This window comes from Salvelinus sp. IW2-2015, linkage group LG4q.2 (assembly GCF_002910315.2).
Source record: "Salvelinus sp. IW2-2015 linkage group LG4q.2, ASM291031v2, whole genome shotgun sequence".
NCBI classification, from domain to species: domain Eukaryota; kingdom Metazoa; phylum Chordata; class Actinopteri; order Salmoniformes; family Salmonidae; genus Salvelinus; species Salvelinus sp. IW2-2015.
Genome location: NC_036843.1, coordinates 8992468 through 9017478, shown reverse-complemented (window position 1 = coordinate 9017478; position 25011 = coordinate 8992468). Strand labels below are relative to the sequence as shown.

Sequence of the window (25011 nt, the reverse complement as noted above, 5' to 3'; positions counted from 1 at the left end):
TTGACTAAGTTTAWTAGTCATTTTCTTACGAAACCTGGTAATAGTTATTGGTTGAGAGAAATCATGAAGAAAAAAATGGTCCTGTCCAGACTTGATGTCGATTTTTGGTACGGACCAAATCTAACCCAATCATAGACATCTATGTTTCACACATTTGGACAGCACAGTAAAGCACAATACAGCACAGTAGAGCACAGCAGAGTACAGAATATTACAGTACAGTACACAGTACACTAAATAAAAGCAGAGTAGAGGTCAGTACAATACAGTACAGTACTGTATAGTAGAGCACAGTACAGCACAGTAGAGCACAGTACAGTGGAGCACAGTACAGCACAGTACAGTACAGTGCAGTACAGTATAGTACAGCACAGTACAGCACAGTACAATAGAGTACAGTAAAGAAAAGTAAACAATAGTGTACCAGTGTTGTAGTACTCGAGTCCAGGACTTTCATGACTTGTGACTCGACCTGGACTTTACCATTGGTGACTCGGACTCACCTTCTCGTGACTTGCATTTGCACTTGGACTGGATAGGCTACTATGATAAGCAGAATATTAGCAGCACTGGGTGCGCAGAGCAGCAAGGGTTCTGTTCTCTAGCAGTGGGAAGGACGTGCCACACCTGGCACACACAGTGATTGTGGGCAGGCAGGCTCCACTCTGGCTCCGCCTCCAATCATAAGCTACGCATCGCGCAAGCGACTCTCTTGCTTCCTTGTAACCACCAGTCACCAGCCTACTATTTAGATTTGCCTGGTTAAGAAACATAAACTACTTATGAAATTGAAAACAATACTAGTATTGACTTTAATAGTAAAACAGTCAAGCTATTTGTCTCTCTCTCCCCTTGAGCATAGAAAAGTGGGCTGTGGTCTACCGAGTGGSGCAGCGGTCTAAGGCATCACTACAGATCCGGGTTCGATCCCGGGCTGTGTCGCAGCCGGCTGTGACCGGGAGACCCATGAGGCGGCGCACAATTGGCCCAGCGTTGCCTGGGTTAGGGGAGGGTTTGGCTGACCGGGTTGTCCTTGTCCCATCACGCTCTAGCAACTCCTGTGGCGGGCCGGGCGCATGCATGCTGACACGGTTGCCAGTTGTACAGTGTTTCCTCCAACACATTGGTGCKGCYGGCTTCCGGGTTAAGCGRGCAKTGTGTCAAGAAGCAGTGAGGCTTGGCAGGGTCATGTTTCAGAGGACGCATGGCTCTCGACCTTCGCCACTCCCGAGTCCATACGGGAGTTGCAGTGATGGGACAAGACYGTAACTACCATTTGGATACCATGAAATTGGGGAGAAAATGGGGTAATAAATATAGAATAAAATAAAGATAAGTAGGCTGTCTTTGTGTATGTCAACTCCATGTACCCTCCCACTTTACCCCATGCATCCCTTAGTCAGGTTCTGACAAGTCTTCCTTTAGCTTTGACTCTGCAATAAAAAATCTAAACAAATATCAGTGGAAGATTACAAAAAAGTAGCGTTGCCACTCAGTCGTGAACAGCGAGTACAGGAGGGGACTAAGCACACACCACTGAGGGGCCMCCGTGTTGATGGTCAGCGTGACGGAGGTGTTGTTGCCTACCCTCACCACCTGGGGGCAGCCCGTCAGGAAGTCCACCATCCAGTTGCAAAGGGAGGGGTTCAGTCCCAGGGTCCCTAGCTTAGTGATGAGGTTGGAGGGGACTATGGTGTTGAACGCTGAGCTGTAGTCTACCAACAGYATTCTCACATAGTTATTTCCCCTCTTGTCCAGGTGGGAGAGGGCAGTGTGAAGTGCAATTGAGATTGCGTCATCTGTGGATCTGTTGGGGCGGTATTTGAATTGGAGTGGGTCTCGGATGATGGTGTTGATGTGTGTCATGACCAGCCTTTCAAAGCACTTCATAATTACAGATGTGAGTGCTACAGGGTGTTAGTAATTTAGGTAGGTTATCTTGGAGCTATTGGGAACAGGGACCCATGGTGGTCAGCTTGAAACATGTTGGGATTACAGACTGGGACAAGGAGAGATTGAAAATGTCTGTAAAGACACTTACCAGCTGGTCTACGCATGCTTTGAGAACGTGCCCTGGTATTCCTTCTGTGATTGTTAGCCTGTTTAAATATGTTGCTATATTTCAGCCACGGAGAGCGAGATCACACAGTCATCCAGAAAAACAGGAGCTTTCACGCATTTAGCTCGATTGGTAGTTCTGCATTGCTGGGCCACTCATGGCTGGGTTTCCCTTTGTAATCCRTTATCGTCTGCAAGCCCTGCCACGTGCGACGAGTGTCAGAGCCAGTGTAATAGGATTCCACCTTCCTCCTATATTGTTCTTTTGCATGTTTAATGTCTCGTTGGAGGTCGTAGAGGGCTTCCTTCTATCCATCCATGTCCGGTTCCTTGTTAGCGGTAGCTCTAGGCTTTTACCCCAGAGCTGATATTGCTTGTAATCCATAGTTTTTGGTTCARATACRTTCTTATAGTCATTGTGGGGACGACATTGCATATGCAATTATTGATGAAGCCCATGACTGTTGTGGTAAACTCCTCAATGCTATCGGATGAATCTCAGAACATATCCCAGTCTGTMCTAGAAAAACAGTCTTGTAGTCTTGCGTCTGCTTCATCTGACCACTTCTGTATTGAGTGCATCACTGGTACTTCCTGTTTGAGCTTTTGTTGGTCAGATTTCCCGAAGGGAGGACGAGGGAGGGCCTTGTATGCGTTTCTGTGRGTAGAATAAAAGTGGTCTAGAGTTTTAGCGCCCCTAGTGGCGCAGGAGACGTGTTGGTAGAAGTGAGGTCGGATGGTTTAACGTCTCCCCGCGTTAAAGTYTCCGCCCACCAGAAACGCTGCCTCTGGGTGAGCCGGTACTTGTTTGTTTATGGCCCCATACAGTTCGCTGAGTGCCAGAGTGGTGTTGGCTTGAGAACTTTCTTGGTAGATAAAGGGTCTGCAGCTTACCATGAGGAATTCTATATCAGGTGAGCAAAAGCTCSAGATTTCCTTCACACTTGATGCAAAAAAACAGTTGTTATTTTATGTTATTTACTGAACTGCACTGTACTGTACTTTACTCTACTGAATTAAACTCTACTGTACTCTACTGAATAAAACTTTACTGTCCTGTACCGTACCTTACTGTAGCTCTACTGTGTTCTGATGTACTAATCTATGCCGTACTGTCCTGTGATGTTCAAACTTGTGAAACAGATTTGGTTCTGGTCCGCACCTAACAAATTTAGGCAGACGCTCTTATCCAAAGTGACATACAGTCAGTGCATTCAACTAAGGTAGATAAACAACCACATATCACAGTCACAGCAACAACAACAAAAATCTGTAACTGTTACTGAAATGTTATTGTAGTTGAAGTGGTCTGTTGGTTTATTCTGTAGGTTGGACTACTTTGAACATCATCGCTGCCAGTTTTAAAGCTTTTGAAAAAGCTTACATATGTGCATGTGACAGTGGGAGCAATAATGCATTCTGTTGCGGTCTTCAGTTGGCTCCTTTTTCCTATCTTAGGAGACTTGAAAAAGTATTATTGTGATATAATGCTTACTTCATTGATCATGTAAATATGCAGTTGAAATTTGGCCATAGAATCAATGACTGAAAAACATGTCTTTTCAACATCTGTTAAATGACGTATTTTCAACGTCTGGAAAATACATATTTTTTACATCCTGAAAATATGTCTTTTCACCTTTCATTCAGCATGTAATATGCACCTGATTTCAACATCCGAAAAATACATATTTTCGACGTCCGGAAAATAAGTATTTTCACCTTTCAATCAGCACCTAAARTGCACCTGACATCAACGTCTGGAAAAGATGTCTAAAAGATGCTTACTGGGAAAGCAGCTGAGTCAGATATCAACGTGAGCTAGGAGGCTGATTTAGGGGCCAGCCAGCCCTGCAGGCAGGGTCAGGGAGACAGGARACAGTTGGCTGAGCTTGATCAAATATTGGGCCAGTTGATGGGTTCAGAGTGACCAGACTGGATGGAGAGCACTAGAGATGGACACACACACTCACCTACACTGAGGCCTCTAGAGTGGACTGGAGCCTTGACAGATTGATCAGAATGTGTATGGATTGGGAAGGGGACAGTCTGGTACAATGGCTGATTTTATCTGCTTGGACGCCACACTTAGGGCCATGGGGGCAGTGGGAGCGCTGACACACATGGCTGCGGAAGTGCAGAGTTGCAGCATTGGACTTGACTACAGCACGGGCCCTGAGAATTGGTCTGAGCTGTGCAGACCCAATGGCACGTAACCCATTAGAAAGGGGGATACTTCTCCTTCGTGAAAACTACATTAACTAACATTTGATTTTGTCATTCTTATTTGAGATGGTAGATACAATATGTGGTATAGATATCCATTGTGATTTGAGCCATGTGCTGATAGAAGAGCATCATCTCCACCAGGGGCTATGCAATACTCAGCCCAGAGAGAGCAGCCTGGGTTACAATACTCAGCCCAGAGAGAGCAGCCTGGGTTACAATACTCAGCCCAGAGAGAGCAGCCTGGGTACAATACTGCAGCCCAGAGAGAGCAGCCTGGGTTACAATACTCAGCCCAGAGAGAGCAGCCTGGGTTACAATACTCAGCCCAGAGAGAGCAGCCTGGGTTACAATACTCAGCCCTGAGAGAGCAGCCTGGGTTCAGCTATGATTATTGGGAGACGCTACCAACTGTGGAAAAGGTTGGCTACAGCCCCTTGGCAGTCCAACACTTTTAGAAAGGTCAGCTAAACAAAAGTAACTTGTTTACTTCTTCATCTTTTATCCCTAAAAGTTTATACTACCAACGTTCAAACTCTCTGAATCATCATTTGCTGATAGGTTCCCAGAACTACGGGCTCTGACTGGACAAAGGAGGGAGGAAACGGGGATAGAGAGGAAAGTGGAGAGGGGGATGGAGAGGAAGAAGGAGAGGGGGGCTGGAGAGAGGAGGTTGGAGGGAAAGAGGAGAGGGGAAAGGAGAGGGGGATGGAAAGGAGAAGAGCAGACTGTCATCCAGCTAGCTAACAGACAGAGCCAGACTGGGCCTGCGGAGACACAGGGTCAATCAAGAGGGCTGTCTTGCCTTACTCTGCAATATCTGCCCCAGAGGAGATCTGACAAGCCAATAGTCCTGTCCTGGCCTCACCACCACACCGATACGACACAACACAGAAACAAGTCAGTTAATCTCAGCCCAGTAATTGTCTCTATCAATTTATGAAGAGCAGCTACACTGCACACATTATGGTTTTCAGTGCACTAAGCAKGTTGGCTGTAGGGCACAATGGTGTATGTGATGACAGTATAGCTATATATGCCTATCACACTTGTTACTTGTCTAGAAAGTGTTGCCAGATCAGCTAACGCCTGTGATCCCAGTCAGAGGGAAATTACTGGAATGTGTGTGTGCATTATGGAGATTACTCACTTTACTCACCTCCCTTGTTAAGGACAGCTTCACACACAGGACCATCAGTGTTGGGGAAAAGGGGCTGGTGGAATGAGTCCGTACAGGGCTAACCATGTGTATGTGACCAATAAAATTTGATTTGATTATCATGTGTCCAATACCAATGAAAGCTGCTGTTTAATCTGGATGCCTTTCCTTTCACGCCACTGATTATCATATCAAAGCAGCAGAGATGACATGCAGGGGAATAAGCTCCCTGTCAGCCTCCACACTCCACGGCCGCCCAGGCTACTCTACACCAGACTGGGGGTAATTGTAGGCATGTGGCTCCACTCGGTTCCCCACTGAGGCGGGAGGAGAGCAATGGTGAGGAGAGGACACCTGTGGGGGCGTTTAAAGTGGAGAGGAGAGGCTGCGCGTGTCGCTGCATTTTGGGTGTGATGATATGAGCTGCAGGAGCGATGTGGAGTACTACAGAGATGAGATGAGGAAACCCAGCCAGCCACAGCGTGGGGGCTGTTTAGATTACACCCCGACCCGACAGGATTTACAGTGCCAGGACCGGCAGGCTGTCCCCCTCACCATACCCCCCCCCGTCCCGTCCCCCGCCCCGCGTGTACACCAGTAATACGGCCTGCATAAACATTACACAGCAATTCCCACCACCCACACGAATCAAGCTCCTATCCAGTTTGTACACCATGGATTGCTGTAAAACAAACAGTGGCTTTAATTTGTTCAGACCGTACGTCTTTAGAGATGACTTATGGTCGTTCACACTGAGGTTTATTAAAAGCATATTTTGAGTGTTGAGTGTGACGTGGGAGAGTGGGTGTAAGATTAACACATGGAGAGTGCAGAACGTTGTGTGGAGATGTTGAGCGTTCATTGGAGGTGGTAATTTATGAGCTCTCTTGATCCATTTGTTATTGTAACGTATCTCCAGGGTGGGTGAACTCAGACATGGTTGGWTCGCAGTCACCCGTATAGCTGCCTGCCCCCTCAGCCATGGCTGTATAAACTATCAGCTCTCTGCTGAACCTGGTGCCCTCTCCCCAACACCAGCCACCTGCAACTCCTCAAACCACTGTCTCTTCCTTTTGCTATTTCAATCTTAATTTCAATGTCAAACCAATGTCTCCAGTCTATTTCAAGTGGGKTTTTTTTGGTCTGCTGTAAGGACTTCACCTTGGTTTGGATTGGTGGGTAGTTCTCCTAGTTTCCACTGGAGGTAGCTGTTATCTTTTGATACATACTTGTCATGGATTGCAAACAGAGACCTCTTAGCATCAGCAGGTTCCTTCCTTGYGTGTCTGAGAGTAAGCATCCAGGCTTGTTCCTCCAGATCAGTTGTCTTTTCTCATTAAGTTAACTGGTCGGGCTAATTGGTGCTTCTGGAGCCACAGCGAGTGGCCAGGGTTCCTGGAAGGCTTTTAGTGTGGCCCAACCAGTGCAGTTCATTAAAGGTGTTGGAAAAGCCTCTCACTCTGCCTGCTCCCCTCTCATGTCCCTKTACAGGAGATCCCCAGTGTGATATTAGTAATGGACGTGGAAGCAGCATGCACTCTTACCTTCTGTAACGCAATACTCACTTCTAAGGCTTCTGCTCCTTGGTTCCCACTGGATGGCCCAGTAGCTRAGATGCAGTAATAACGGCCAGTGTTACCTAATGAAGAAGGCTGAGACATTAAGTTTTAGAGCTGGGCTTTACCTTGCCAAAACTGTTTCTAGCTTTATGGGTAATTCAGTCATAAGTAATTGTGACCATGTGTAGGCACAAATAAAAATCCTGTGAATTTATAGTTTGTTATAAAAAAAACACACAAATATATCCTTTTATGGTTTACATTTTTACTTTCCTGTGACTTAATATTTTTGACTATATCATAGGGCTGTCACAATACCAGTATTGTGATGTTTTTTTATGGCAAAAATGAAAACAAGAAGCAGACCAAACTCTGCAAAACCTGCTTTATGTAAAATAATGTGTTATATAGCTAGGAAATGTGACTCTGGATGACAACATAATGATGTTTGTTTCCAACATTAGGGCTGTTTTCCTAAAAAAATGAAATCCGCTTTGTGTTTTGCTTCTTTGCCACGATACAAATGAGTATCGTGATACTGATATTGTCCCGGGCCCTACTATATAATTAATGCACTTTTACAGGGGAACTTTTCTCTGTACTCTGTGCTCTGTACTGTTAGGGATGCCATTTGATAAGGCCTGCTGAAACCTGTGGGTTTCTATCCTTACTCAATCTCTGCCTGTTATCATGGACCGTGAAGGATTATGACATTGTGTAGATGAGTCTGGCTTTAGGKTCAATCCAGACACTCCACAGAGATGTTAGAATGACTCTTCTTTAGAGCACATCTTCTGTCCCCTCCCAGAGTCAATMTATCTTCAAGTGGTCTGGCTCTGGGAAGTGACTAAGTGATACTTTCCTTTGGCCTCTCTGGGAAAAAGACAGTGGATGACTTACAGCATATCATATTATAATAAATGTTAATTGCATTTTTTTTWATTAACTGTTGGTCTGCATCTTATCAACTGTATAAATGGTGCCACTTGAATCAAATGGATATGGTGATCAAATAAAGGATATATAATGCCAATATTATTCTCGCTCTCTGATATAATCACTGTGATTAAGTTATGACGTTTACCGGTATGTCTCTCCTGCAGATTATCAAGCTGCTGGATGGGAAACGTTCCCAAGCAGTGGGCATCCTCATCTCAAGTCTGCACCTGGAAATGAAGGACATTCAGCAAGGTGAGAGCAAACATTTAATGATCTGTGTAAAAAAMCAAGCTGTTTGGCAGCTTTTGTTACAGGAGGATATTGTACTATTTCTGAAAACCATTCATTTCCTGTCTGTTAAACAAGGCTGTTCTTTTTTCGATTAAACAGTAATAAACATCAGTTGCAATCCTATTTTCACTATATTAGAAAAGACACTTGATAAATGGCAGATGCAAGTGGTTATTTTTAGTGAAGACACGTTGAAGCCTGGCGCAAATTGTTTCCTGCCTCTTGACAGGTCCTAATGTGTGACTAGTTCCACTTTTGTAGATGAATTTGCGTTTCATGTGGAACATGGAAGATTTCCAAGTTTTCCAAACTAGTGCATAATGTTGTGAGTGAACAGCATTGGAATGACATTAGCCATTTTTGCTGAGAATTGTTTCGCCAGTTTCAATCCTTCATACACTGGTCAAAATCACATCAATATTTTCCCTTTTGAGCTAAAGAGGAGTGGAGTATTTGGTTGTGTATGTGTATTTGACTAGATGTGTTTATGTATGTGAATGGTGCGGGGAAAGTCTGGTACAGCGGTTAGGCGTGCATAAATTGGAGCCGTTGGCGACAGCCAGGGTAGAGGGCTGCATTTTCGCGGGATGACGGCAGGACCTGCGGTCCGACAGAGATCATTGTGCAATCAGCATTTTTCATGCTGCGGTTGGGAGCGGTCGGTCAGACAGACMATTTTGGGATTCAAATATTGTTGTTGTGCTTCAGATTATTTGGAAACGGTCATTTTTCTGCTTTATATGCGTTAGCCTACCAATTGTATTAAAGTCACACCTTTGTCGCGTTATTCACCCACTCTTAGAATTCACTGCTTCGAGTTAAATAGACCATCTCTCCTCTTCTAGTATACGTGTGGTCTCAATGAAATAGAGTAGGCTGCATAAGCATGGCCGGAGATTCAATGGCAGTTATCTTTCCAATGMAATTCAATGAAATATGATTAGACTGTAGTTTACTACAGTGTCTGTAAATAAAGATTGATAATGGAAAGAAGTGGAGGGCGTTCAACCAACGTGAGTCGAGTTGCAATACAAATAAAAGATAATTGAAAAAGAAAAGCCGCAACCCACACATAGGCTACCATGGTGAGCAAGCATTGTGCATTTTCATTWTCAATAAATATTGATTACCCATTTATTTATCTCTGCCTGCAAATCGTTGAAGTAACAACAGTTTATCAATCCAACAGGGGCAGGCAAAAGACAGGTCAAGGGCAGGCAGTGGTCAGTAATCCTGGAAACAGGAGACAAAGGGCTGTGAGACATAGGTTTAACTCTGGACACATGAAATGTAGGATGTATACGAAGGGTCCGGAGCAACAGAAGACGAACAGCAGAGGGGCTAATGATTTTGGAGATGGGAAACGGGCCGATGAACCGGGGGGGGGGGTTTGCGGGATTCCACTCAGAGGGGCAGATCCCGGGTGGACAGCCATAGCTTCTGCCTGGGACGATACCGGGGAGCTGGGGTCCGGTGGCGATCTGCTTGTCGTCGATACCTGGAGGTGGTCTTCTCCAGGTACGGCGACATCGGCGGACAAACATCTGGGCAGAAGGAAAGCCGACCTCTTATTCCTGCTCAGGGAAAAGCGGGGGCTGATACCCCAGGGAACACTCAAAAGGAGATAGGCCCATGGCAGAGCAGGGAAAGGTGTTGCGGGTGTATTCGACCCACAACAGCTCCTGGCTCCAGATGGTGGGGTTGGCAGAGACCAGGCAGCGCAGAGTAGTCTCTAGGTCCTGGTTGGCTCGCTCCGACTGGCCGTTGGACTGGGAGTGGAACCCGGAGGACAGGCTGGCTGATGACCCAATGAGGGTCCAGAACGCCTTCCGCGGGCCGCGGTCAGAGACCATGACGACTGGTAGCCCATGGATCCGGAAGACGTGCTGCACCATGAGCTGGGCTGTCTCTTTGGCAGAGGGTAGTTTGGGGAGAAGAATGAAGTGGGCGGCTTTGGAAAACCGATCCACCACCATCAAGATGGCGGTGTTGCCATCAGATGGGGGAAGACCCGTGACAAAGTCCAGGGAGATGTGAGACCAGGGACAGTGAGGGACAGGCAGAGGTTGGAGGAGACCAGCCGGAGCTTGTCGAGGAGTCTTGTTTTGTCCACAAACTGTGCAAGCGGCGACGAATTTGGAGACGTCAGGGACCATGATAGGCCACCAAAAGCGTTGTCGCACAAAAGCCAGGGTCCGATGGGAGCCCGGGTGGCAGGCCAGTCTGGAGGAGTGTGCCCACTCCAGGACCACGGAGCGGACCGCGTCAGGCACGAACATTACCTGGATGAACGGAACCTTGGGATGAACAGAACCCGTGAACAGACGAACGGAACCGTGAACGGAACCTTGGGAGAGGTGGGTGCTGACAGGGGGGAAGCCAGGGTGCTGTAACCCCAGATAAAGCTGCAATAAAAGTTGGCGAACCCCAGGAAACGTTGCAGCTGCACCCTGAACGTAGGCTGGGGCCAATCCACTACCGCTCTCACCTTCCCGGGATCCATCTGGAMACTCCCAGCGGAGATGATGTACCCCAGAAAKGGGATGGTGGAGCGATGGAACTCGCACTTCTCTGCCTTAATAAACAGCTGATTCTCCAGGAGGCATTGAAGAACCTGTCGGAGGTGGAGCACATGTTCTTGGGGGGAGTGGGAGAAGAAGAGGATGTCATCAATGTAGACGAAGACGAACCGATTCAACATGTCGCGGAGAACATAATTTACCAGAGCTTGGAACACAGCAGGGGCGTTGGTGAGGCCTAATGGCATGACCAAATACTCGTAGTGGCCTCTGGCCGTGTTGAAGGCGGTCTTCCACTCATCCTCCTCCCGTATCCGCACCAGGTGGTAGGCGTTCCGTAGATCCAGTTTGGATAACACGGTGCCCCCCTGGAGCGGCTCGAAGGCAGAGGAGATGAGTGGGAGCTGGTAGCGGTTCTTCACCGTTATGTCATTGAGTCCTCGGTAGTCGATGCACGGGCGCAGGGTAGGGCTGAGGGTTATGGCCAAAATCTCATATCCCGATATTGGTAATTTCATATCCCAATAACGATACATATCACGATATATTACATTTTCTGTAAATTCAATGAATAAGTAGTTTATATAAAATTACCACATGTAAATGTCACGWACGTCGTAGAGAGGAGACCAAGGCGCAGCGTGATGATAATCCATCTTCTTTTAATAAAGAAATAACACTGAACAAACTACACAAATTAACAAACGAACGTGAACGCTATAACACTGAGTGCAGACATGCAACCTCACATAGACAATATCCCACAAACCAAACTTGTCACGCCCTGACCATAGTTTGCTTTGTATGTTTATATGTTTTGTTTGGTCAGGGTGTGATCTGAGTGGGCATTCTATGTTGTATGTCTAGTTTGTCTGTTTCTGTGTTTGGCCTGATATGGTTCTCAATCAGAGGCAGGTGTTAGTCGTTGTCTCTGATTGGGAACCATATTTAGGTAGCCTGTTTTGTCTTTTGGTTTGTGGGTGTTTGTCTTCCGTGTCARTGTTTGTCGCCACACGGTACTGTTTCGTTTGTTCACATCGTTTATTGTTTTGTTTAGTTTTCTGAGTTTAATTAAAAACATCATCATGAACACTTACCACGCTGCGCTTTGGTCCTCCTCTCTTTCTCCCGAAGACGAWCGTTACAAAACTGGRAAATGGCAACCTAAATAGGATCCCCAATMAGAGACAACGATAAACAGCTGCCTCTGATTGGGAACCAATCTAGGCCACCATAGACCTACATRTGCCTAGACTACACACACAAACCTARACATACAAAAACCCTAGACAATACAAAACAATCATATCCACCCTACAATCATATCCACCCTCGTCACACCCTGACATGACCAAAATAATACAGAAAACATAGAATACTAAGGTCAGGGCGTGACTGCGATACTCCCCCGGCTGTGTCCAGGGTCCTGCTCCATCTAATATCTCCTCCCAGGTCCATTTCCCCATTAAGCGCTTTTCCTCCTCTTCACTCTGCTTGGTCCTGTTATGGTGGGTTATTCTGTCATGAACGTCGTAGAGAGGAGACCAAGGCGCAGCGTGATGATWATCCATCTTCTTTTAATAAAGAAATAACACTGAACAAACTACACAAAATAACAAACGTGAACGCTATAAACACTGAGTGCAGACATGCAACCTCACATAGACAATAACCCACAAACCAAACTGGCAACCTAAATAGGATCCCCAATCAGAGACAACGATAAACAGCTGCCTCTGATTGGGAACCAATCTAGGCCAACACTAGACTAAATATGCCTAGACTACACACACACACACTAGAATACAAAAACCCTAGACAATACAAAACAATCATATCCCCCTCGTCACACCCTGACTTGAAAAAATAATACAGAAAACATAGAATATTAAGGTCAGGGGCGTGACAGAAAAGGCCTATTTTCTTATTACATTTTTAATTATACTCAACAAATAAAAGGTACTTACTCATATTTGATTATTTTCCTTTTATTTAGAACCTTTGTGCAAATTTTCTATTAAGCATGTAACAAAATATAAATATTACTGTATAAAATCTAAAAAGGTAAATAGAAAACACTTCAAATATAGATGCAAACAAAATAAATATAGGCCTAAAATATATTATTTTTTTTTGGGGGGGGCTTTCCTGTTTTGCATGTTATTTGGCATTAATACGTGTCACATATCAATTTGCATTTGGCATCTTGGGTCGAGTGTTAGCACCAACTCACAAAACCTCGTTTCTGGACCATGTAAATTGGGGCATGTCTTTGCAGATGTAAGTTGTAACGGTAGCTCTTATCTCCTTCCATCTTCGTGATTCTTTGCCATATGGTGTGCCGCTTGAGTCGGGGGTTTGTTTTGAGCACTCGCTGTCTTTTTTTGGAGTTCATCCATAGACTCTCTCTGTACTGTTTCACATGATTCTTGCGTAGGTGGTAAAAGAGATTAGTGGTGTTTGAGCCTGCGGTATATTTTGCAGAGGACGGTTTTCTGGTCTGTGTCAGACTTTTCATACCCAAACCACGTCCATGTGACCGAAGTAGCCCCTCTTTTAGGTACGAGCCCCGTGTCTCCGTGCTCTGTGTCACGTTCACTCTCCTCCATGTTTGTTTGTGTTGCAAATTTCCTTCCACACGGCAGGTGTGCGTCGTCCAAAGCCTCGTCCAATTGACAAAAAATATTGCTGTAAAGAGTGTGATTTGCAACACAACGAAATAAACGGTAGAGCATAATATGAAATGATAGATCTTTTTCTATAGTCACACGATATATATCGTCATATCGCCCAGCCCTAGTACAGGGTCTTGTCCTTCTTCTCTACAAAGAAGAACCCTGTGCCGGCGGGAGAGGACGAAGGATGTATAAATCCTGAAGCTTGGGGGTCCCCAACGTAGGTCTCCATAGCCCTGGTCTCTAGTCCCGACAGCGAGTACAGTCGTCCCCAGTGCGGAGTGGTGCTAGGGAGAAGGTCAATCCCGCAGTCATATAGTCGGTGCGGCGGAAGCGAAGTGGCCCGGGCCTTGTTGAACACCTCCCGAAGGTCCTGGTACTCCGCGGGAATGGAGGAGAGGTCCGGGGCACCTTCCGAGCCCCCAGGAAGACGTCCCGGAGCAGGTTGCACTGACTTCAGACACTTGGCGTGGCAGAATGGACTTCAGCCCATGATGGCACCAGTAGACCAGTTGATGAGGGGATTGTGTTGCTGGAGCCAGGAGAATSCCAAAACCACGGGAATCTGAGGAGACTTGATGAACAGAAATTAAATAGTCTCCCTGTGAWTCCCTGACACCTGTAGGTTGTTGGGAGTGGTATTATGAGTGACCCGGCCTATAGAGCGCCCGTCCAGTGCTCTAGCATCGATTGGAATGGAGAGGGGCTGAGTGGGGATGTTCAGGTCGGAAGCCAGGGTAGCGTCCAAAAAGCTCCAGAGTCACCAAAGGACCCGGAGAGATTTWGACTGGTTTCCCCACAGCAGAATGGCATGAAAAGGGGTGCGAGTAAGGGAAGCAGAAAAGTTCTCCATATGGCCCACCAGAGTACTCGCCCCTATCAGTGAGCCTGGTCTTWTAAAGGMCWWGAGGACACAAAATGACCAAGAKTCCCGCAATACAGACAACTCTTYGCGTTGATCCTGTATTGCCGTTCCGCTGACGACAGCCCAGCTCTGCCTAGTTGCATAGGCTTGGGAAGCGGTGACTCTCGGCGTCTTCGGCGACTCTCGGGGGATGTCGGGAAGCCTCGGGTTCTCTCGGCAATGGGACCGTCTGAGACTTCTGGGATGACTCGGAGGCAAGGTGGAATCCCTGGACGTGTGAGCGAAATCGAATTTCCTCTCCCTCCATTGTTCCCGTAATCGCCCATCAGATGGTCAAATCTATGAGGGAATCGAGATCCGTAAGTAACTCCCGAGCAGCAAGCTCGTCCTTGACCTCCTCCTAGACGCCGTGCAGGAACATATCGAACAGCGCTTCCTGTTTCCAAGCACTCTCCCCTGTCAACGTGCGGAGATCCACGGCATAGTCTGCCACACTGCAGGAGTCCTGCTGAAGCTGGTTTAGCATCCGGGCAGCTTCTCTCCCGGAGAACGGGGCATCAAAAACCTTCTTCACCTCTCCCATGAACCCCTCCAGGCTAACGCATCTGGCCGGCTGTTGTTCCCATACAACAGTAGCCCAGGCGAGAGCCCTACTGGACATCAGCGTGATGAGGTAGGCTATCTTGGAGCTATCCGAGGGGACGGCTGAAGCTCGAAGATGAGGGCAAACTGAGCTAGAAATGCCCGACAGGTGCTCGGCTCTCTATAGAAGCGTTCCGGGGGAGGTAAGCGGGGCTCCTGAGAACGTGGAGTGACCGATGAGACGGCACAGCTAACAGCTGAGTTACTGAGGGGCTGTGGGGTTACCACCGTGGTAGGTTGCCTCCCAGACATCCTGCGAAATTGCTCCAGCAAAATGTCCAGCGCTCGGTCATGGCGTTCAGCGCTCGGTCATGGACCCCCTCCATAAGGCCTTGAAGCATTTCCTCGTGCCTACCGATGGTGGCTCCTYGGGAGGAGATGGTGTTGCGCAGCTGGCCCAGGTCTGCTGTGTCAGTCATGGCCAGTTCGTACTATCACGTTTCAGGTAAGACCCAGATGCAGACAAAATCGAAGTAACAACAGTTTATTAATCGAACAGGGGCAGGCAAAAGACAGGTCAAGAGCAGGCAGGGGTCAGTAATCCAGATAGGTGGGACAAAGGTACAGGTCAGCAGGCAGGCTCAGGGTCAGGGTAGGCAGAGGTCAGTATTCCAGATAGGTGGGGCAAAGGTACAGGATGGCAGGCAGGGTCAGGGCAAGCAGAATGGTCAACACCAGGAAAACAGAAACAATCGAGATAAAGGAGCAGAGGGGAAAACACTGGTAGGCTTGACGAAACAAAACGAACTGGCAAAAGACAAACAGAGAACACAGGTATAAATACACAGGGGGTAATGGGGAAGATGGGCGACACCTGGAGGGGGGTGGAGRCAATCACAAAGACAGGTGAGACAGATCAGGGTGTGACCCACTCTCATCATTCTTGCTGCTTCAAGTTCAGTAGCCATACATGTGAGATCAGGTACGCATATGGTCTCAATTAAATAGACTAGGCTATAGCCTATGAATGGGCAGAGAAGCACGGAGCAGTTATCTTTCCAAGGAAATGTACTTTCTAAATATGATTATGCTACATTGTGCTACTTTGCCTAGAAATACATATTGATCACCCATATTTGTCTCCGTCTGAAAATAGTCCCACTCCTAAAAGGCAGGCTATAAAACGTTGCTCAAGATAAAGAGCAAATCTCTCCGCTCTCTTCAAACAATGTCTAATCTATTGGCTGATATAGCCCAGTAATACCGATAGCCTAATATAATGGGCCACGTGAGAATCTCTGGGTATTTTAACCTATTTCTTAGGTTATTTTAGCACATTTTGATATTGCCTGTAGGGCTCAAAATTGCTGGGACCATGGCTGGCAAGTGATCTGCGTCACATACCCCTAAAATAACATTGCAGGTCTGCGGTTAGCATCTGAACCAGTTCTTGCGGTAGCGGGTGGGAGTCCCAAGGAAATTCAGCGGTGTTGGCGGGGTATGAAAAGCGGTGGGAGGGGGATGAATAAATCCGTCCTGCTCATAGCTCTAAGCCTGGGTGCGTTGGGTTGATACTGCGACTGGGAGTGGAGGGTTTGGCAGTCTTAGCGGCCCGGCGGATCTGTTTATTGTTGCCAGTGACGGTTTCCACCACCTAATGGGAGCGACACCCTGCTAATGATCTGAGTGTGTATAAATCCACTTTTGCACACCACACCGCCACTATAAAACGGCAGCCCAATGTAAACCAAACAACACATTGGGCCAAGCTACTCTTTTTGGTTTTCATTTTTTTTGTTCTCTCTCCTCTTTTTGTCGGGGTCGAGGTAAAGAACCCCCAATAAAAGAGCCTGCTCTCTCCCAGCATGAGCCTGCTTCCTACAGCCTTAATGGGAGGTGTAGGTGAAATGGACAATTTGAATCTGACAATTCAGCAGAGTGGCCTAATAAGCACTTCTAAGGGCCCTGGTCCCTGGCCTCACCTGCTTGCCTGCTCTTTGTTGGCAAATTAAAAGGACATGGGACATGTAATGTAATTACATCCACTAGGGAGGGGGGAGACAAGGGAGGGGGGCTCTGGTTACCCAGTGCAGGGAGAGGGGAGAGAGGGGGCCGACGGAGGGCCTGATCCTGGCTGGGGGACCTCCTGGGCCACCGCAGTTCAAGGCAGAGGGGAGGTTCCCCCACACCTCACCACACACACCACACACCCTGAGCGATGAGTGAGAAGTGGAGGGAAAGGGAGTGAGGCTGCGACGGGGTTCCTTTGATCTCCCGGTGTGGAGAGATATCCAGGCCCTGGCCCCCTTGGCTCAGAGCACTGTGCTGCACTGCGGCCTTCCTTTGGTGTGTGATTGACGGTTGCATGGCGGGCGTGCTGAGGCCTTGAGTAATCCACTCTAATAAGAGGTAGGAAATGGCCACCATCTCCAGCCTGCTCTCCAGCCTGCTGCTCTCCACTCTGATCCAGCCTCCAGGGCTGCTCTACTGCCCCAGCTGGTCGTAGGGGCTTGTGGAAGCTGTGGACGTCAGTGGAAGAATGCTTGGATTCTGGGACGCAGATCTTTTTCTTCTGATTTGGAGGCCTTGTGTGGAGATAGAAGGTGACATGTCATAATGAATCCAGGGTGTCGCTATATACAGTACAGTCTTGTGCTTCTGGCTTGACTTCACTGGTGCTCTTTGCTAGTCATGTGACTGAGACATGACGCAGCTACAGTGGTGTGGAGAGGGTCTTGTTTCCACTCACACTGGGTCTGTTCTAGGCTGATCTGAGAGCAGGTGTCGCTCTGCAGTCTGCAACTGACAGCACACAGATCCATATCAGCTATGAGACAAGGAGCCATCCCTCCCAGTCTGCTCCCTCCTATGATCTCTCCTTTCCTCCCTGACCTGCACCCAGCCATAAAGCCGTGACTCCTCTCTCTGAGACACTGAGCAGAGCTCTCCATCTCTTACTTTTTCTCTCACACTCTCTTTCTCTTTTGCTGATAAGAGACTTACTTTCTCTTTTTCTCTCCTCTCTCTCTCTCTCTCTCTCTCTCCCCCCTCCTCTCTCTATGCAGCCCCCCTTTAGAGATCATTACTGGAGACTGTGGTGGTTCTGGCTACAGGTCCTGGGGTTAAACAGTTACAGGCTCTCTCCTGTGACCCGTGGCCTATAGGCTTAGTCCTCTGTATGTCGGCCTGAGAGGAGAGCCCCCGTGTGAGGTGGGCTCTGGGCACTGCTTTGCTCTGCTCTGACACCACAGCTGCCCTGTCCTGACTGACCACACTCCCAGATAGCCCACCACTCCCTAATACTCTCATTCACTCACTTTAAAGTGATAGTTCACTCCAAAATCAAAGTTTGTCAGACATGTCAGACCTCAAAAGTTGTCTAATGTTAAATGACTTAACAAAATAATAGACATGAGTATTATGTATTTAAAGTAGATAGTTAACCCTCCTGCTGTGTTTTGGTCGAATTGGACCGATTTACAAGTTTTCTCTCTGAAAAATGTAGTTCATTTAATCTGACTGTCATAAGGTTCCATGACTTTGTCCACACAGGGCATCTGAACACACAAAATACATTTTGATGATTCTCATAACATTTTGGGTGTTTTATTTACCATTTGTACACCTGTGGTGTTCCCAGTCAAAAATGACCAGTCATTACAAATGAATGGGTGAGACTATAATTAGTGTATAAAATTGAGTTCAGGCACATGCCCATTCATCAGATGGACACACTTCCTCTCCCAGACCCCCACATGCATGTGTGTTTGAACACACACACACACCTCACTCCCCTTCTTGGCTTCCATGGCCACCTGCACAGGAACCTTTCCCCAATAGAATCTTTCCCCCACAGGAACCACGCCTGTTGGCATTCTCACAAACAATTGCAACATAGTTTCAATAATATATAGAACTTTTCTCGCAGCTCTGGTATATAAAGCTTTTTTGAGGCCTTGAGGCTCACAATTCAATCTGTGGCAGCACAATGACCAGACAATATACTGTATGTGAGGCTCTTGATCATATCTTTGATCATGACATTGGTGTATTCTGTGTATTCTGTGATAAATAGCACGATATGTTTCATCTGAGTATTTGTTATAGTCAAAATAATCCATACATTATGCTTTTTTTACTCAAAAACGAGTTGTATGAGCTCAGGTCAATGAGGCCTACAGGCCAWAAATAGCAAATAGAAGTTCAAAACTTGTAATGTTCACAAGAACGTAAGTTGGTAAAAACATCTAACACAACATTAGGTGATAATATATGTATTTTTATGGATTCATAATCAGCTATAATGGGGCGGTCGTTTTGGACCGGGAACACAGAATTMATTAACATGAAACGAACACAACAGGGGCGTGAAGATGATCTGTGATGTGTATGTTAGCATCTGAAATATGCTAGTGTTTAGTTGCTATCCAATCCTTTTGTACATAGCATGTCTATGCATTTAACCTCTCTGACAAGTTGGGCTCCAAACCCAGGAAGCAATTGAGACAGCATGCTTGCCCAACATATTTCATCTTTATAAGAGAATGCCTCTAATAAGTGAATGTACTGTTCCAGCTGTTTTGACTGTGGATAACTCTGTGGTGGACTTGGAGACCATCGAGGCTTTATATGAAAATGTGAGTATTCAGAAGTGTGTTGTAAAGTCATCCAACAGCATGAGAGAAATGTGAGATGCCAAACTCCTTTTTAAAGGTCCAAGGCAGCTGTTTTTATCACAATATCAAATAATTTATAGTAACAATTAAGTTCCTTACTGTGATTGTTTTCAATTAAAATGGTCAAAAWTAATTCTGCAATGACTGTCTGTGAGTGGTCTGAGTAGGGAGGGGAAATCTGAAAATTAGATCTTATTGGCAGAGAGGTTTGAACTCTCTTTCTAATTGGTCTATTAACTAATTTACCACCAAAACAGGCAACAATTTCCTGTCGTCTTTTCAAACAGCTCTTACACGAAAAGGGCATTATCCTCATGTTCACCATTTCATACTATTATTCCAACTTCATAGTGTGGAAATATATATAAAACACAGGAAAATCACGTTTTTSACCASACTGGGCCATKAAGTATTTTTCTCCGCATGCTTTTGTTAAACTACACCAGTGCTCCATAACATCTGCTAGCCTACAGCTCATTTCTCAGTGATGTCACACTCAACATTTGTCTATTGCTATTCTGTCTTGTTTTGCGTTGACTATGTCTAAATCGTTCATTGTTACAGCTTTAATGTTGTCCTCTAACCTGTCCTGTTTGTGTGTGATCACAGAGGGCCACTAGTGACGAGCTGGAGAAGATCAAAAAACACTATGAAACATCCAAGGAGGATGAGGTGAAGCTACTGGACAAGCCTGAACAGTATGAGTACTTCTCCAGCACCCAAGGGTTCAGGGAGATGGGTAGTAGAACACTGGACCCTGACTTCTACTGCAGTCAGAGAACTACAACCTCATACACACAGAAAGCCATCCCCTCCTGTGAATTCAACACGTCAACACAATTTCAGAGGCTACTTTGATTTTGGCTGAGAGTTTTTTTTAGAAAGGCATCATGTGGTTTCTAATGTGTACAGCCAGAGACAAACAGTTTGATTATGAAACACTTTGGTCTTTGGTAGCCTGAGGCTCACTCGTCATATCGAGTGGTTCTTTAGAGCCAAACCATTATAGGGAGATATTTAACATAAACATAACTTAGAAAAGGTGGCATCAATTTTGTGTTTATTTCTCTTTTAATAAGTAAATAAACCAAGCTCCTTATTGTTACTCAGACTGTAAATATTTGTTCCTGGTCTATTTGCAACCTCCATGATCTGAAAGCTCCATAGCTGTCTGACTGACTCGAAACACGTGCATGTTTGCGTGTGTGTTGCATGTTTGATGTTCTTTACTCAGTGTGTGTGTGTGTGTGTGTGTGTGTGTGTGTGTGTGTGTGTGTGTGTGTGTGTGCGTGCGTGCGTGCGTGCGTGCTTGTGTCCACACGTGTGTCTCTGAGTGAACAAGAGAGTTAGACGGCTGCTGGCTCTCAGAGAGGCGTCTCTCCCATGGGGGTTAAACGTAGCTGGCCTGTTAATGACTTGTCACTGTGGGGTTGAGGGCCATGTTTGAACAGAGCTGTCACTAGACTGTGAGTCATACCCACTCAGTGTCTGCCTCCATCAGCAGCCTGATCCCACAGGATATTACTGCTCTCCTCGGATATGTCCCTGTTTACATGAGTCGGCCTGATGCTCCCTTTGATCAATCAGCGCTTTGGCCCTCCTTCAGTTGACCCTGGACCTATCAAACTATCAGAGCAGGACGACTCATGACTATCAGCTGCTAGTTAAAAGCCATACTGACTCAGCCGTGTGTGTGTGGAAGCAGCGCAGCCAAGGATTAAAAATAGTTCTTCCTGTTGGACATTTTGTTTAATTTTGTCATAACACATTATTTCCTCTTGTGCAGGTTCTTGTATGAACTCTCCCAGATTCCAGACTTCTCTGGCCGGTCCCACTGCATCATATTCCAGTCTATCTTCCTCGACTCCATGTCCTCCATCCACCGCAAAGTAGAAATAGTCTCCACCGTGAGCAAAGTAAGACTGGACATGACTTCAATCTTGGTTTGTTATTGTATGAGCTTATAACATGCTGACCGTGTATGTGTGTGTGTCAGGATCTGCTAGACTGTAGCAGTGTGAAGGATGTGATGGGGCTGGTCCTAGCCTTTGGGAACTACATGAACGGAGGCAACAGGACGCGAGGTCAAGCTGATGGCTTTGGTCTGGAGATCCTGCCCAAACTGAAGGACGTCAAGAGCAGGGTACACTCATCATACATGAACACGTATTATACTGGTTTTATCTACAGTATACTTCCTATCTGACCTTTGTATCTTTTAGGACAATCGTATCAGTCTGGTGGATTATGTGGTTGCATACTATCTGCGCAATTTCGACGAGGTACAATATTTATGAACACATTATCTACAATGGACTAAAAGCTAACGACTTCTGGTTTTTCCTCATGTTTTGTCATTTATGGGTTGTTTGTTGGTTTACAGYACGCAGGAACAGACAAGAGTGCATTCCCACTTCCTGAACCACAGGATTTCTTCCTGGCCGCTCAGGTCAAGTTTGAAGACCTCACAAAGGACATGAGGAAGCTGAAGAGAGACCTGACTGGTAAGATGTGTTATTTCACTCTTTTATAATCAACTCACAGAACACCACCAGGCATGCAGAGAGGCATCCTGACCTATATGTAGTAGGATCCTTATTGTAGATTCTGTCTTCTCCCGTGTTTCAGGGTAGATTCAGGATCTCAGACGCTCTGAAGCACCTTTTCCTTAACAGGCATGACATCATCACTCCTGAATATCCCCCAGCCCTGAACATGCTCTCTGCTCTTATGTGAGAACTGTCAGTGTCTTCATATTGGCCAAAGCAAGACTATCTCTCTGAAACGTTTACAGATGATACGAAAGCCGGGTGGGAATGCAGTAAACGTGCAACACTCTCATGGGTAACGTGTTCATGTGGCTGGTATCAGGGGCTCGTTGCTCGCCGGCATGGTCTGCCCAGTTCGCCAGGCAGCTAGTCAGTAAACGAGCAACACTCTCATGAGAAACGTGTTCATGTGGCTGGTATCAGGGGCTCGGTGCTCGCTGGCATGGTCCGCCCAGTTCGCCAGGCAGCTAGTCAGTTAGCCAGGGACTCAGCCAGCCAGCCAGTCAGTCAGTGGTCCGCTGGGCCATCCGGGGGTTAAAGGCATGGCACCCCCAGCGCCCTGGTGTCTGTGATTATTTAAATCAACCAATAATATGGCATATGAAAGCAATTAGATATGCTCTCCACTCTCCCCTCCTAGTGCAGATTGCTGTTAAACCCTGATCCTCTCTGACCTGGGGGAAAAATACTAAGAGTCTACAAAAGAGCCCCAGACCCACCTCAAGCTGTCACTCATTTATTAGGAAAAATGGAAGACTTAAACACAATAAATGTAACATAAGGGCCCTCTTATTTGATCTCTACTGCAGGAAAAAAAATGTTACAGTCTCACCCGGGAGTCCTCGGGGTATTGGCAGGGAGCAGTGAGCGTGAATTCTCAGTGTTTGGTGAGGTCCACCTATGACTCCCATTTTTATCCTCCCCGCCAGCCGCCAGGAATAAATATTTATGCTGCACTATTATAAACCACCCTAAAGAAACCAAATGGTATTAATTATATCAGATGACTTCCATTCACATCTTAATTGTGTCTAACACATTGTAGAGAGTGTACTGCTGAAAGGAGAGGAGATTAGCAGGGCTGGGGAGCCTCATGATGACTCCTGTTTTGCCCTCCTCTTTGATGCCTTGGTAAGGTTCAGGGATGTTCAGGCTATATATTTCTCTCTCCATATCGCTCTTCCCCAGAGTGAGGCTCTCCTAAGTAGCCAAGCAGATGTATGTATGTGCGTGTCTGGTCCGAGACGATGCACGGGAGCAGGTCAGACTCCATGGCCTGGTGGCTGCCCTCTCCTCCACTCCACYGTGCAGAAACATGATCCTCATTTGATCTGCCTTCCTGTTTGGGCAGRAGGTGATGACCTCTCTCTGGGTCTCTTTCTGGGGATGGGGGGGGAGTGCTAGGATCCATCCACCCCTTCTCTCCTGCACAAGGAGCAATGCTACTGTAGACTAATACCTGCATGTTGCACTGTGTTTTCTCTAGTGTCTTCTGAGGCTTTCAGTTATATGTGTCCACAGAGGTGCCTGTCCCTTTCTATCAGTCCAGAGAGGTGCCTGTCCCTTTCTTAGTGTCCACAGAGGTGCCTGTCCCTTTCTATCAGTCCAGAGAAGGGCCTGTCCTTTCTTAGTGTCCACAGAGGTGCCTGTCCCTTTCTATCAGTCCAGAGAGGTGCCCTGTCCTTTCTATCAGTCCAGAGAGGTGCCTGTCCCTTTCTATGTGTCCACAGAGGTGCCTGTCCCTTTCTATCAGTCCAGAGAGGTGCCTGTCCCTTTCTTAGTGTCCACAGAGTTTCCTGTCTCTTTCTATGTGTCCACAGAGGTGCCTGTCCCTTTCTATGTGTCCACAGAGGTGCCTGTCCCTTTCTATGTGTCCAGAGAGGTGCCTGTCCCTTTGGGGGCTACAGTACATGTAGATGTTCCTGGAGAGTATCCTTAGTTCACCCAGTCCCAAGGATTTATGTGGGGACAGAGAGGGACCTTTCCTCCCATCAGGGCTAGCGGAGGCCACGGCCACGTAAAGCTCTCTTTAACTGCTGGGTAATTGGGGTGGACAGTGAGGCAAGGACGCTACTGAATGAAATAGTATCAAATAAAATAGAACAGTCAGAGCTCATTTGCTGCCCAGGGGAGTTTAGTGTTTCACAGAAGGCCTGTGAGGGGTTAGGCATTCATCACCATGGCAAATCAGACAGTGTCTTTACTTTAAATGCCCCTTAATGTCAGGTCGAGGCAAGGCCTTTACCCTGAAGCCTGTTTTAYGACAGAGGCTCCGGTTGGAATTCCATGTGTGGAGTCGTTGGGGTAGAGTACTGCCACCTCTCCTCCCCACATAACAGTTAAATATAGTCTCCTCAGCTTGCTGAAAGAAAGGCGCAAGATGCAGGGAACATGCAGAGGGTAGAGAATACATATTTTGTTTTTTAAAAAAGGGGGTAGGTAATCTATTAAATTACTACATTTAGAATTTAAGTCTATCAAATAACATTACCTGCATCATTTCTAATCCCCCTCTCCCCTGGTTGGAGCACTTGGTGGAAAATATTACAATTAGTCAAAACTTTGGACACACATACTCATTCCAGGGTTTTTCTTTATTTTTACTATTTTCTACATTGTAGAATAATAGTGAAGACATCAAAACTATGAAATAACACACATAGAATCATGGAGTAACCAAAAWWTKTTAAACAAATCAAAATATATTTTATATTTGAGATTCTTCAAAGTAGCCACCCTTTGCCTTGATGACAGGTTTGCACACTCTTTGCATTCTCTCAACCAGCTTCATGATGAATGCTTTTCCAGCAGTCTTGAAGGAGTTCCCACATATGCTGAGCACTTGTTGGTTGCTTTTCCTTCACTCTGCAGTCCAACTCTTCCCAAACCATCTCCATTGGGTTGAGGTTGGGT

General features: G+C 46.5%; 1 protein-coding gene across 2 annotated transcripts in view; it reads left to right on the top strand.

Annotated features, from left to right (window-relative positions):
- LOC111963247 (formin-like) overlaps positions 1-25011 on the top strand; it is a 182731-nt gene that overhangs the window by 68796 nt on the left and 88924 nt on the right. For both annotated transcript variants that reach the window (XM_023986557.2, XM_070443352.1), the window contains 7 exons: positions 8106-8193; positions 19449-19510; positions 20159-20247; positions 21336-21465; positions 21546-21692; positions 21772-21831; positions 21933-22053. In XM_023986557.2, coding sequence (XP_023842325.1) covers positions 8106-8193; positions 19449-19510; positions 20159-20247; positions 21336-21465; positions 21546-21692; positions 21772-21831; positions 21933-22053 — 697 coding nt within the window. The remainder of the gene's footprint in view (positions 1-8105; positions 8194-19448; positions 19511-20158; positions 20248-21335; positions 21466-21545; positions 21693-21771; positions 21832-21932; positions 22054-25011) is intronic.